This window comes from Echinops telfairi, unplaced genomic scaffold, assembly GCF_000313985.2.
Source record: "Echinops telfairi isolate 266 unplaced genomic scaffold, ASM31398v2 ScPeMD7_60;HRSCAF=208, whole genome shotgun sequence".
In the NCBI taxonomy this organism is placed as follows: Eukaryota; Metazoa; Chordata; class Mammalia; order Afrosoricida; family Tenrecidae; genus Echinops; species Echinops telfairi.
The window spans coordinates 34,518,407-34,531,152 of NW_022103958.1; the positions used below are offsets into that span (position 1 = coordinate 34,518,407).

General features: G+C 51.3%; 1 protein-coding gene across 3 annotated transcripts in view; it reads left to right on the plus strand.

Moving 5' to 3' along the window:
- The window catches only part of USH1C (USH1 protein network component harmonin), a 49,575-nt gene that overhangs the window by 15,336 nt on the left and 21,493 nt on the right, over positions 1 to 12,746 (plus strand). For all 3 annotated transcript variants that reach the window (XM_004711576.2, XM_045290944.1, XM_045290945.1), the window contains 10 exons: positions 3,061 to 3,169; positions 3,272 to 3,296; positions 3,470 to 3,527; positions 3,765 to 3,859; positions 4,893 to 4,977; positions 6,202 to 6,261; positions 6,423 to 6,479; positions 6,742 to 6,884; positions 8,366 to 8,431; positions 9,110 to 9,234. In XM_004711576.2, coding sequence (XP_004711633.1) covers positions 3,061 to 3,169; positions 3,272 to 3,296; positions 3,470 to 3,527; positions 3,765 to 3,859; positions 4,893 to 4,977; positions 6,202 to 6,261; positions 6,423 to 6,479; positions 6,742 to 6,884; positions 8,366 to 8,431; positions 9,110 to 9,234 — 823 coding nt within the window. The remainder of the gene's footprint in view (positions 1 to 3,060; positions 3,170 to 3,271; positions 3,297 to 3,469; positions 3,528 to 3,764; positions 3,860 to 4,892; positions 4,978 to 6,201; positions 6,262 to 6,422; positions 6,480 to 6,741; positions 6,885 to 8,365; positions 8,432 to 9,109; positions 9,235 to 12,746) is intronic.

The window sequence follows — 12,746 nt, forward strand, 5'->3', positions numbered from 1 at the left end:
CTTGGTTGTCCCAGCTGTAAAATGGATAGCGAAATCGCTTCCTGTCTTGTGGGATCCCAGAGCTCTGGCAGGTGGCCAGGGTTCCAAGAGGGCAGGATGCAGGGAATTACAGGCAGACTTGTCCAATTGCCCTTCTGCTCTGCGTCCAGACAACTGAGAGCCAATGCTGGCAGTCAGGGAGATCATGCCGGTTACTAGCTAGCAGGCCCCGAGCAGGGCATGTGGCCACTCTGCCCCTCCGTGTGCTCATCTGCTTCCAGGGACACTGCCTGCTGTCCTGCAGGTTGTTGTAAAAGTCGGAGATAGAAGGTAGTGGTGACCAGAGCGTGTGCCGGCCATTCTCCTAACAATAGCTGTCCCCAAAAGCTATAGGGTCTCTAGGGAAGCCCTTCATGTTCGCCATTAGAGCTACTCCCCATTCCTGTCTGGCCCCCCAAAAGATTGGGGTCTGTGTGTCCTGGAGGGGCGGGAGTTGGTTCAGGTGGCAATAACAAGAAGGTGACTCCGTGTGGGTGTTTGGAGAGGGTGGGATTTGGCCTAGAGAACCTCTCAGAAGCCGTGTGCCCACACCACCCCCAGCCAGGCCCCACCAAACCCAAACTCAACTCACTGCCGTCAAGTTGACTCCGACCCACAGCAATGATCTAGGACTGAGTGGAGCTGCCCCTGTGGGGTCCCAAGGCTACAAGTCCTTAATCCGTTACACCCCTCACTCGTGCCTGGCTGTCATGTCTCCAAAGAGACACCAGAGTGGAGTAGGGGACCCCGGCTTTGCTGTGTGGCCTTGGATTACCTTTCTGAGTCTCAATTTTAGCCACTTTCTGAGGGTCCCTCCTGCCCTGCTGTTCCCAAATAAGGAGCTTCCGGATTGCGCCCCAGGGCCAAGGTGCTTGCAGAACCCAGTGTCCAGCAGGGGACAATCTCACCGTGAAAGGTCCTGGTCCCCTTCTCCCTTATCTCCTGTGGCCTAACCCCTGAGAAGATGGATCTGAGCAGAGTATTTAGGGCTCAGGCCCAGTCCCACTGCTGTGGAGTAGACTGCGACTCAGAGCAACCCTATAGGGGGTTTCTGAGACTGGGAATCATTACAGGATAGGCTAATGGGTTTGAACCAACAACCTTGTGGTTAACAGGCTGTTGACCACATCCCCAACTGCACCCCTTAATGCTAGCAATGGCAGCTATTTACCGAGCACTTTCTGTGGCTTTAAATGCACAAGCTCATTTAATTCCCACAGCAAACCACATTGTTCTCCCATTTTACACAGGAGAGAAACCAGGGCTCAGAAAGTTCAGGGGACTTGTCCAAGATCACATAGCTAATAAAATAGAGATTCAGACCCAGGACATCTAGTTTCTAGGCCCTGTGCTCATTCTCTGTTCTTGGCTTGCTCCCAAAGTAAGAATTAAGAGTTCAGGACTGAGGCAAAGTTCATCCAGTTTCTATAGCATTCTTTAAAAGACCGTGTGTGTTCTTGGGCCAGGAGCTCTGGTGGGGTAGTGGTTATGTGTTGGGCTCTGATTGTCAACGGTAGCAGTTCAAAATCACCAACAGCTCCTTGGGAGAAAGATGGGGCTTTCTATTCCTGTAAAGAGTTACAGTCTTGGAAGCTCACAGAGGCAGTTCTACCCTGTCCTATAGGGTCACTATGAATTGGCATTGGCTCAATGGTACTGAGCTTGGTTGGTTTGTTTTTTGGGTTGTGTGTGTGTGTGTGTGTTTTATTGGGCTCATAGTCATGGGTGTTCCCCACCTCAACCCAGTCACTGTGTTATGAGATTAACAGAGACAAGGGGCAGAGGGGGAGGTGCTGTGAGTCCCTGGTGGCATAGCGGTTTGCATCATAGGCTGCTAACTATAGGATCGGCAGTTCAAAACCACCCACCAATCCACAGGAGAAAAACGAGGCTTTCTGATTCCATAAAGATTTATAGTCTCAGAAACACACAGAAGCTAAAAACATCCAAATCTGCGGGAGGGAACAGTATTAGAACTTAAATTCTGAACACCCACTTTGCCGAAAGTCATGGATGACAGAGAAAGCCCATTAGCAAGGTCCGTACATGGTTTAAGCCTCCTGACCACAGACCAGGGATGTGAATAGCCTTGCTGTCAGACAGGGTGCATTGTAAAGTGGATTGTGGCAGATGTGGTTTGGTTCAAATGTAACACCTTATCATATGATCTCCTTTTTGATCCATTTAAAACTTGTTCCAGTTTTTAATATATTCTGCTTTCTTTTCCATTGAGATTTTTCTCTGTTTTATGTTGTCGTTGTTGTTGGGTTTTTCTGTTTTGTTTTGGTTTTTGCTTTTGCCTTGTATGCTTTTCTGTCTAAGAAATCCAGGATAAGTAAGTCTGTAGAGACAGTACCTAGATGAATGGTTTCTTACGGGCACGGCAGGGAGGTTGCCGGGAACTGAGAGCTAACAACAGTGAAGACAAGAAAGAAGGAAATGTTCTAGAATTGATTGTGGTGATGATCGCACCCCTCACTTCAATACTGGCATGATGTATGAATTTTATGTCAGTAAAACTGTTTTCAAACAAGGAAACCCTCCAGGACAGCTCCACTCGGGCCTCTCGGGTGGCCGTGAGTCAAACTTGGTGGGAGTGCATTTCTTTGGGGAGCCTGTTTCTTGGGGGGCGATATGGGGCAAGGGCTAGCGAGTAGCAGCTTGAAGTTGGGTGAAGGGCCTCCCTTGCAGGATTTGAGAACCTGACAGTGCCCTAGTAGGGCTAACGAGGTGCCGGGGTGAAATAGAGTCCTGAGTTCTACTCCCTGTGCGCCCTGCCCTTTCTTGGTTTTCCCCATCTGTAAAATGGGGCAGAAAGACTGCTCAGAAGTGCCACATGGCCTGGCCTCCTCTGGAGGAGGGAGGTGGCTGGTTGTGAGCAGGCTCTAGAGCACAGATGCAGGATTCTCCAAGGGGAGGGGTGACTGTCCCCTTTCTGGTGGCCCATCCCCAGAGGCCAGGCCTGTAGCACCTGACAGTGAGCCTGCCCAGCTGCCTGACTCTCCCCCAGCCCAGAGCTCATTCCCTCTCTGTGTGGCCAAGGTTGGGGATGAGATTGTCCGGATCAATGGCTATTCCATCTCCTCCTGCACCCACGAGGAAGTCATCAACCTCATCCGTACCAAGAAGACTGTGTCCATCAAAGTGAGACGTGCGTAAGGGGGCAGCGGGGGCGAGGGGGGGGCGGAGTGGGCAGCAGGGTGCCCAGATTCTGGGGAGGAGCCGTCCTAACTCTGACACCTTTCTCCCACAGACATCGGCCTGATCCCTGTGAAGAGGTGAGCAGGCCCCAGCCCCTCCAGGCAGACTCTACCCCATGGCCTTAGTGTCCCTGGGGGCCGCCCCACTTCCCCCAGGCCAGGTGGGCTCCAAGTGGGGCAGATTCAGAAGGAGGCCTGGTCTCTCAAGGATCTCTCCCTAATACACCCCCTTTGTCATTCCCTCCCACCAGCTCTCCTGATGAGACCCTCAAATGGCAGTATGTGGATCAGTTTGTGTCGGAATCTGGGGTAAGGGCCCAGACCACCCTGTGATGGGTCTGGGTGCCATGGTCTCCAAGGAGGGGCATGGGAATGTCACACAGCCCCCCCAAAGCCACACCTAGAATGTTGCTGCCCCAGCACAGCACAGCAACCAGGCCTGTGTGGGCAGGGCCGGGCGTGGGCTCATCCTGAAAGCCTCTCAAACACAAGAGGCCAGTTGCGTGCCTGTGGACACTCAGTGACTCAACTACATCCCTCCTCCAGGGCGGGCAGGGGATGCTGGGCTCCTCCGGGAGTCAGGAGCACAAAGAGAAGAAGGTTTTCATCAGCCTGGTGGGCTCCCGGGGCCTTGGCTGCAGGTAGGTAGCACGCATACCTTGGGGCTCATCTTCCACCTCTCATTGCTGAGCCGCACTCAGTGTCTCGCTCTATAAATCAGCGGTGATGACACACACAACACAGGGCTTCCCATCTCACTAAGCAATGGGATGGAAAAAGCAACGTCCTAAGCTTAATACCCGATAGGCAGTAAGTAAGCAGTCGGTAAATATTAGCTATGATTATTTAAGTTATGTCTTTTTACCATGTCTCTTCACTCACATTTATTTGACACATTTGTGCAAAGCATAAGAGCTTGAAAGTCCTTCTTTCTAGGGTAGTACAGCCTAATAAATCAGTCACATTAATAGTGAGGTGAGAGCGTGGCATATATAACTATAATGAAGTTATATTCTAGGTCAGGGATGGTAAATGGGTTTCCAGCACTGCACCATCTCTAATCAGTTAGAAACTGATCTCTAATCATCTCTAAGCACTGCCTGGGGTAGTGCTTTGAAAAGGATTCTATGGCTGTGTCCCAGCTAGGGAGGAGAGTATTGTGATGGATTAGTGATGTCTGCCACAGATCTGGAAGGGGAGCATTAGAGCATGTTTGCCATCCATCCTGCAGGGGCTTTAGGAGCTCTGAGAAGTGAGCAACTGGCTTAGTCTTGGGATGAAATATGGGGTGGGGGGGGGGGGGGTGTTGAAATCCTCACTGAGGAGAGAGCATTTGAACCTTAAGAAATTAATATTAAAATGCTAAAAATCAAAACCAAAAAATGAAAGAAAGAACAAAGAGACAGCATTTGTGGGACATGCTGTGAGAGCTGAGCAAGGGCAAGTTTGCATGGCTGTTGCGTAGGGACAGAGTGGAGATGATGCCAAAGACGGAGATACTCAGCTAGCTACTCAGCTCAGGGATTGACCAGTCTTCTGAGGGACTGGAGCCCTGGACCCCAGGTGGGTGCTCTGGCACGTAGGCTGATGGACAGAACATTGAGAATGAGCAGGTGCTGCTGTGGATGAGAGGCAAGAGGCAGAGCCTCACCCACACGGCCCATCTCTCCTCAGCATTTCCAGCGGCCCCATCCAGAAACCCGGCATCTTCATCAGCCACGTGAAGCCTGGCTCCCTGTCTGCCGAGGTTGGGTTGGAGGTGAGTAACCCTGGGCTGTCAGAGTGGCGTGGGGGGTGGGGGGCGGGTGTCAGACAGTTGATCACACAGTGAGGGAGGCCCATGCCTTCTCCCACAGCCCTCTCCCTGCAGTGCCAGCTGATGATCCCTCCCAACCCGCCAAGGGCAGGCTTCCCAGAGGGTGACCTTTGACCACCGTGGCCAACCCTGAGAAGCTCAGAGTGCAGCAAGAATAACCAGATTGACATGCAGGGAGTGCTCACTCAGACCAGACCTGATCCTAAGCCCTTACAGCTTTACGTGAACCCTGGGAATTTGATTAGGTCGTTTTTCCAAGATTGTGTACCTGGCACTAGTAGGGCTGGGCTTCCCATGTAAGTGGCTGGATTCCAGAGCCAGAACTCTTTGCTTGTTTGGGAACGGTACTTCATGTCTCATCTGGAAAAGAGGGGTAAGAGTGCCGTCTTGCCAGGGGTGTTTCATAGACTGCATGACTTAATTCAGGTGCTTCAACGGTCCCTGGCACATGGTGAGTAGCCAGTGAGTGTTAGCTGTTATTATTACGCCCACTTCTCACTCACTGGCTTGGAGAAGTCCAAAAATTGATGTTATGTGAAAATGAAAGATGACTACATCGTGACATAACTGCCAAATGATAGTGTCACACAGCTGCCTCGATTTTATCACTACCTGACCGCCACTTCCATGGCCCCATGACTGCCCAACCACTGAGAACCATGGTCCAGCCACGTGGAGACCTAACCTTAACTATCACAGCCAGGGTTCTGCTTGCCTGGTGTGTCTGCATTGGTTACTAGACATTGTTAATGTGCAAACTAGTCACATAGTAGACGTTTTGTGTGAAACGTCAGATAATGAGACTGTCACTAAGTGAGGCGTCGGTGTATCCGACCCTGCCTCTGTCATGTGACAGGCCCAAAGACTCCTATATCTACCCACTGCCCTTCAAGCAAATGTCACAAGTTCACCCAAAGAAATGAGCCACTAATGGCATAGTAGCAGCTGGTGAGAGAAGTATAGGAGTGAGGGATGCCAGGAGAGATGGGAGTCTTACCAGAGTGCCAACTGCTCTGCTCATCAGGAGGAGCTGGGACACAGCCCCTTGAAGGCCCAGTGCCAGGCCCTGACCCCAACAGGGAGTGCTTCTTGCCATCGAGTGAGTGAGTGAGTGAGTGTGTGCCTGGGTCGCACGAGCACATCGCTCCCTCTCTGTTTCCCCACCAGACAGGGGACCAGATTGTCGAGGTCAATGGCATCGACTTCTCTAACCTGGACCACAAGGAGGTGCGAGGTGGGACCTTCCCTTGCTGGCCCTTCCCTCCCTCCCCATGCCCCACCCCACCTCTCACCCGGCACTGCCCTGGCACCCAACAACCTCGGTGGCTTCGCAGCCTGGACTTCTCCCATCTCTCAGGCCCCAGCTGGCTGACTTCTTGTCCCCACAGGCTGTGAACATACTGAAGGGCAGCCGCAGCCTGACCATCTCCATCGTCGCAGGGGCAGTAAGTCCAGAATGAGTTCGTGGGGACCACAGCGCCCCTGACCTCGGCCCCACACTCCTGGGAAGAGCCATGGGCTTGTCTCCGATGCTCTGCCAGAGCCAGGAGGCAGGCGGTGTTGGGTCAGAGGCGACAGGAGCCCCCTGGGCTTGACACTGAGTGCACAAGGCTACAAGACAGCCCAGAGGGTGGCCCCCAGGACAGTGGCAGCGGCTGCCAGGTCCCCCAGGGTGCTGAGCCAAGGACCATTCCCCACCACCTGCAGGGCCGGGAACTGTTCCTGACTGACCGGGAGCGGCTGGCAGAGGTGCGGCAGCACGAGCTGCAGCGGCAGGAGCTTCTGATGCAGAAGAAGCTGGCGATGGAGTCCAACAAGATCCTGCAGGAGCAGCAGGAGACGGAGAGGCAGTGAGTGAGCCCGCCAGCCCCACTCTCTCCGCTGGCCCGCCGGCCTGCCTCTTGGGCTGACTGCCTGTCCTCCCCTGGGGGTCTGTCCTAAAACCATAGGTCAGCACCCCCACGCCATCCTCTCCTCTCTTCCTGGCCAAGAAGAGCCTCTGATTTAAAAGGAAAAAATAGTTGCTATTGAGTTGATTCCAACTTCTGATGACCCATGCGGGTCACAATACTACTGTACTCCTGAGTGTCTTCCACGCTGATTCCTGGGAAGTGGGTCACCAGGTCTTTCTTCCGAGGTTCTTTTGCGTGTATGTAAATCTCCAACCTTTCCGTTGGCAGCCGAGGGTGTTAGCCATTTCCACCAGCCAGGGACTCAGGGACTAAGGAAAGTGAGGGAGTGCTCACTCACTCATTCACTCACTCTCACCATCTTGTTCATTCCGACTCAGCTACCATACCGGACAGGGCAGAACTGCCCCCCGATTTCCCAGGCTGTCCATCCATACAGGAGCAGAGAGCCTCATCTTAGCAGTAGCTAGCTTTTGCTGAGTCCCTGCCGGTGGCTGACATTGATTAGAGCAGTGGCTCTCAACCTCCCTCATGCCACGACCCTTTAATACAGTTCCTCATGTGGTGGTGACCCCCCAACCATAACATTATTTTTGTTGCTACTTCATCTCTGTCATTTTGCTACTGTTATGAATCAAGCAACCACTGTGAAAGGGTCGTTCGATCCCCAAAGGGGTCTCGACCCACAGGTTGAGGACCGCTGGATTAATTTCATTCCTACAATAACCGGGAGAGGTAGATAGTAGTAGCCCCATTTTGCAGGTAAGAGGGTTAAGCCACGTAGGGCTGACAGCCCAAGATGACGAGACCCCCCACCCCCACCCCAACAATGTGCTTGAGAAATGGATAAGAAGAATAAACCAGGCAAGCCGTTGCTATAATGTCAAAAACTACGGCCAAAATTCATATCAAAACATAAGGGAGGTTCAAACAGTTCATGGAAAATCCCATTATCTTTTCTTTCCATTTTCCCACGAACATTTTGAAGGCCCCTTGTACCCTGTAGAAGCTTAATAAGTATCTGGAGAAAGAAGGAAAAGATCTTTCCATTTCCTCTATCCTTAGTTCCCTGCAGAACAGCCCCTGTGAAACCACTCACTGTCCGCTGACCTGGCCTAGGTTCACGGCGCCTCACTGCAGTCTGACGCTCTGTGTGGGTGTTTGGAGGCGGGCAGCATGGGGCGTGGAACGTGGCCCACACATGGACCTGCCCCCTAGTTCCTACCGCACAGGACCTGTGCTCAGAAACCACACTAGAGCCTGGGCGCTGGACTTCCCCAGCATCCAGGTCTACCCCAAGTCTTCCTGGAAGGGAACCCAGAAGAAATATTGCAAACGATTTCAAATCAGGAAGTAGCCCCAGGGATGAGTTTCATTATCTTGCATCATCTACCACATGCCAACCTGCATTTGCATTTCAGAAGGAAAAAGGAAATTGCCCAGAAGGCAGCAGAGGAAAATGAGAGATACCGGAAGGAGATGGAACAGTAAGTACACGCAATTCCAAGTTTATGTGCACACGCCAGTCTGTGTGTGCACATGGATGTGCTCACAGGGCTTTGGCCTACTGAAGGCCAGATCTAGGCCCATCTCCCTGGCCCTCCTGTCGCCTAGTGGATCCTCCATTGTCTGTCGCCATTTCACAATGCTCTTAAAGCCCATCAGATTAGGGTCACCAGAACCTGATGTTGTGCCAGCCATGGTGTCAGCTCTGACCCATGGCAATTTCCCGTGTGACAGAACGAAAGGTTGCCCCGTTCTATGCCATCTTCATGATCATCAGATTAGAACCGAGTGTTATTGAACAGCCAGGGTGGCATTTGCCCTCAATTTAAAATACGAGCTCCAAAATGGTTACTAAAAAATAATAAGAATAAACAAATAAAATACAAGCTCCAGAGACTAAGTTTTATCTTCTTCTATATTCTGAGCTGTCCAGTGGTTGTATGTTGGGCTGCTAACTGCAAGGTCAAATGTTCGAAACCACCAGCTGCTCCTTGGGAGAAAGACCAGTTTGGTTTGGGGTGTGTGTGTGTGTGTGTGTTTTAACATCTCCAGCTACTAGACCCTTGAAGCCCCTCCCAAGCCTGGTGAGCGTCCCTAGTAGGCAGAAGGTTCACCTCCGAAAGTTCTAGCTTTGGTCACAAGTGGAGGTCTTGTTTTAGGATCGTGGAGGATGAAGAGAAGTTTAGGAAGCAGTGGGAAGAAGACTGGGGCTCAAAGGAACAGCTGCTCATGCCCAAAACCATCACCGCCGAAGTGCACCCGATACCCCTTCGCAAGCCAAAGTGTATGTACCATGTGCTGGGGGTCAGGCTCCCATCTGGGGCATAGAGCAGTGGTTCTCAACCTTCCTAATGTCGCGACCCTTTAACACAATTCCTCATGTTGTGGTGAACCCCCAACCATAAATTTATTTTTGTTGCTACTTCATAGCTACTTTTGCTACTGTTATGAATTGCGGGACCCCTGTGAAAGGGTCATTTGACCCCTAAAGGGGTTGCGGCCCCAGGTTGAGAACCGCTGGCATAGAGTGTGTAGCAAGACCTCACAGAGATGTTGACCCTCCTTCAATCAGCTTCCAGGTTGATAGTCCATGGACCACAGTTCCTTCATGAAGGGGCAGTCCTGCGCCAGGGCCTGTTTGCCAGGATGTTGGTGGGGGAGGGTGAGAATGCTGTCTGCCGCCTGGGTCTGGAGGTCTGCTCCACACACCCAGCCACCAGTCTGTCCCCCACAACACAGAGTTAGGCAGGTGGGTCACTCCAAAGGCCTTTGGGCTGCTGAACCCATTCCTAGAAAGGAACAGTATCAATCACTTTGTGTCATGAACACAGATGCAGAAATCTTCAACAAAATAGTAGCAAATTGAACCCAACACAGTATAAAACGAATCACATGACATGACCAGGTGAGATTTAGTCCAAGTACGCACAACTGATTCGGCATTCCAAAATCAGCTAATAACTCCTCACAACAACAGGCTAAAGAGAGAAAAAAATTATATATATATATATATATATATATATCATTATATCAATAGACACAGAAATAGCATTTGACAAAATCCAACACCCACTCATAATAAAAAGGTTTTAGCAAACTAGGAATGAGCTCACCTAATAAAGAACTCCTATAATAAAAGCAACCATTATCATCCTACCGAGGAACCCTAGTAGCCCAGTGGGTCACAGGTTGGCTGCTGACAGCAAGGTTAGCAGTTCAAAACCACCAGCCACTTCTTGGGAGGAAGATGAGGCTTTTAATTCTGGAAGAAATTACAGTCTTAGAACATCATGCGTAGTCATGAGAGTCTAGATGCTTCCCCACCCCCCCACCCAGACTGGGAATAAGAGTGGGATGTCCTCTCTCACCCCTCCTTTTCAGTATCATACTGGAAGCCCTGGCACACGCAGTAAGTTAGGCGAAGAGAATAAAAAGGTGTGCCAATTGGAAAGGGAGAAAGAGGAAATGGAGAGTTGTGAGAAAAGTAGAACTAGTCCAGAGAAGTATAAGCTAAACGTGTTGAGTGCCTGTCTGCTTCCTGCCATGTTCCGGATTGGGATGGAGTGGAGCCAGCAGCAAGAAGGAGGAGGCTCATGTTGAAGATGGACGATGTTGGTCCAAGGCTGAGGATGACTGGGAAAGAAGCTGTCCTGAAGCCTGTACCACCTGCCTCCTATTCATCAGACCTTGCCAGGACACTACAAGCAGAGAGATGGAGTGGTCTATAGGGACCCGCCTTGCTACTAGTCTGGTGGCCGAACCATAGTCCTCGGCCCTCAGCTCCCTCTGTCCTTGCCATCTCTTCTTTTCATTTGTCCAGTGTTGTCTCCTCCGATTTCAACCCAATGGACCACCAACTGACCCCTGTCCACCTGCTCTCAACGTCAGCTTCCGGGATGTCTCTCGCAGGGCTTGATCGCATCAGCAGGGTAAAGCGGGGTTTAAACCCTCGTACTTCTTCAGCGGACTAATGGTGAGAAGCCAGAGCAAGGCAGTCTGGGACCACGGACTCCTAGTTCAGCCTTCACGCTATTCTAAAGCTCTTTTGGTTGACACTTCACACCAAGCAGGCTCTCCTCCAGCTGATTTGGCTCAGCTGACCTGGGAGCGTCTCACCACGGGGTGAATCGACCCAAGAACCAAGGGTCCCTCTGTGCTACGTGGCAGCCATTGGGAGCCTGTGATGGGATCTGGACAGCTCCATCCCCAACGTGAGAGCAAATCCAAGCCCTCGAGGGAAGTCAGTTTGCCAGCACAGACCACTTGGCACAAGGCAGGAACTGCAGCACATCTGGATGTTTCTGCTCACCACCACCACCCCTGTGCAGAGGAAGCAGCCCGCAGCACATCCCTCCTTGGCAGCAGGGCACAGTATCATCTCATGGTCCTCTTGGAAGGACAAAGCGTGCCCTCATTCAGCTCCCCACTGACAGTCCAGGTGAAGAGAGAAATTCCCAGTGAATCATCTGTATTTCAGACAGGCAACTAAGTTGCTCTCCTGGGTGAAATAGGAGCTTCAGAAGGAGAGAAATCGATTTTAATTGCTTCTTGTGAAAGTAATCCTAGTCAATTAGTACCTGCTTAGAAATTGAGTCTCGCTTTTGTTGCAAACCCAGGGACTATGGAAAAGAAAAGCGCTTTCACTAGCTAGCTATTCATCTAGTGTCTTTTAACCAAATCAAGCTTTTTGTATAAAAGGCACAGCAACTTTTTTTTTTTCAAGATAAAATGTTTTCTAAGGCAGCCCCTACCAAGCACAGGATTGATGAGCGGAGCCTGCTGGCCTGAGCTGGGGCACCTGCCCAGTCATCCATCTTCATATGCACCGACAATTTAATTCGAAGTTGGAGATCACTCAGGAATGCTGCAAGCCCTGGGCCAGCTCCATTCCTACCTCTCTCCTCATTCCCAAAAGTCTAGAATGGTTTGGGCTGTGTTGAGCCTACAGGCCCAGGCCCTAGACAGCCCCTCCTCCCTCACCACCCTTCCACCCTGGGATGTGGTGAGCAGACAAGTGCTACCTGCCTCCGATTTCTGTGCCTGGGAGAGGAGCCCTATGTTCCTGAACTAACAGGCGAGAATGTGATGCTTGGAAAATGAGAGGGCTCATCCTAAAGATACAGGCTTGGAACTGGCAGCTCCCTCCACCACGACCTGCCTCTGGACTCCTATCATTGCTTCTTCCCACTTAGCTGTGACTGACTAGCAGGACCCCCAATATTCTACAGAGCCTTCAAGACCCAGGGATTCTCTTTCTCTCTCTCTCTCTCTCTCTCTCACAAACACACACGCACCACATGAACTTCCCTTAGCTAAGGCAACAAGAGTTGTAGGGAATCTTTACTAAGGCTCTCAGGCTTGGAAAGGCCCTTGAGGGGAAAAAAAGAATGTGGAACATGAAATGTCCAGCCTCCTCTTTCCATTGGGCCCCCTCCATGAGCCCACCTCCCATCACAGGCCCCATGACGTTGAGGTTATTCGCACTGAGCTGCGACGTAATCATGTGCCTTCTGATGGCTTCATTAAGTAGTCTTTGTTAGCAAAAGAGCACTGGTGTCCCAATGGTCCGTGAGCTCGGCTCAAGCCAAATGCAAAGATAGTGAGCACCCAGTCTTTTCAGAACTCATCTAAGCTTTTAGAATCCCAAATGCAGGAAACACCGCTCCCAAGCAAAGTTGGGCACGACCTCCAAGTGTCCAGGTCAGAAACCGCTGGATTGAATGATTCACTCATCAGTCCATATCATGTCCAAATTCATGAACTCCTAACCACATGCGTCCCTTGCACCTCTTAGGA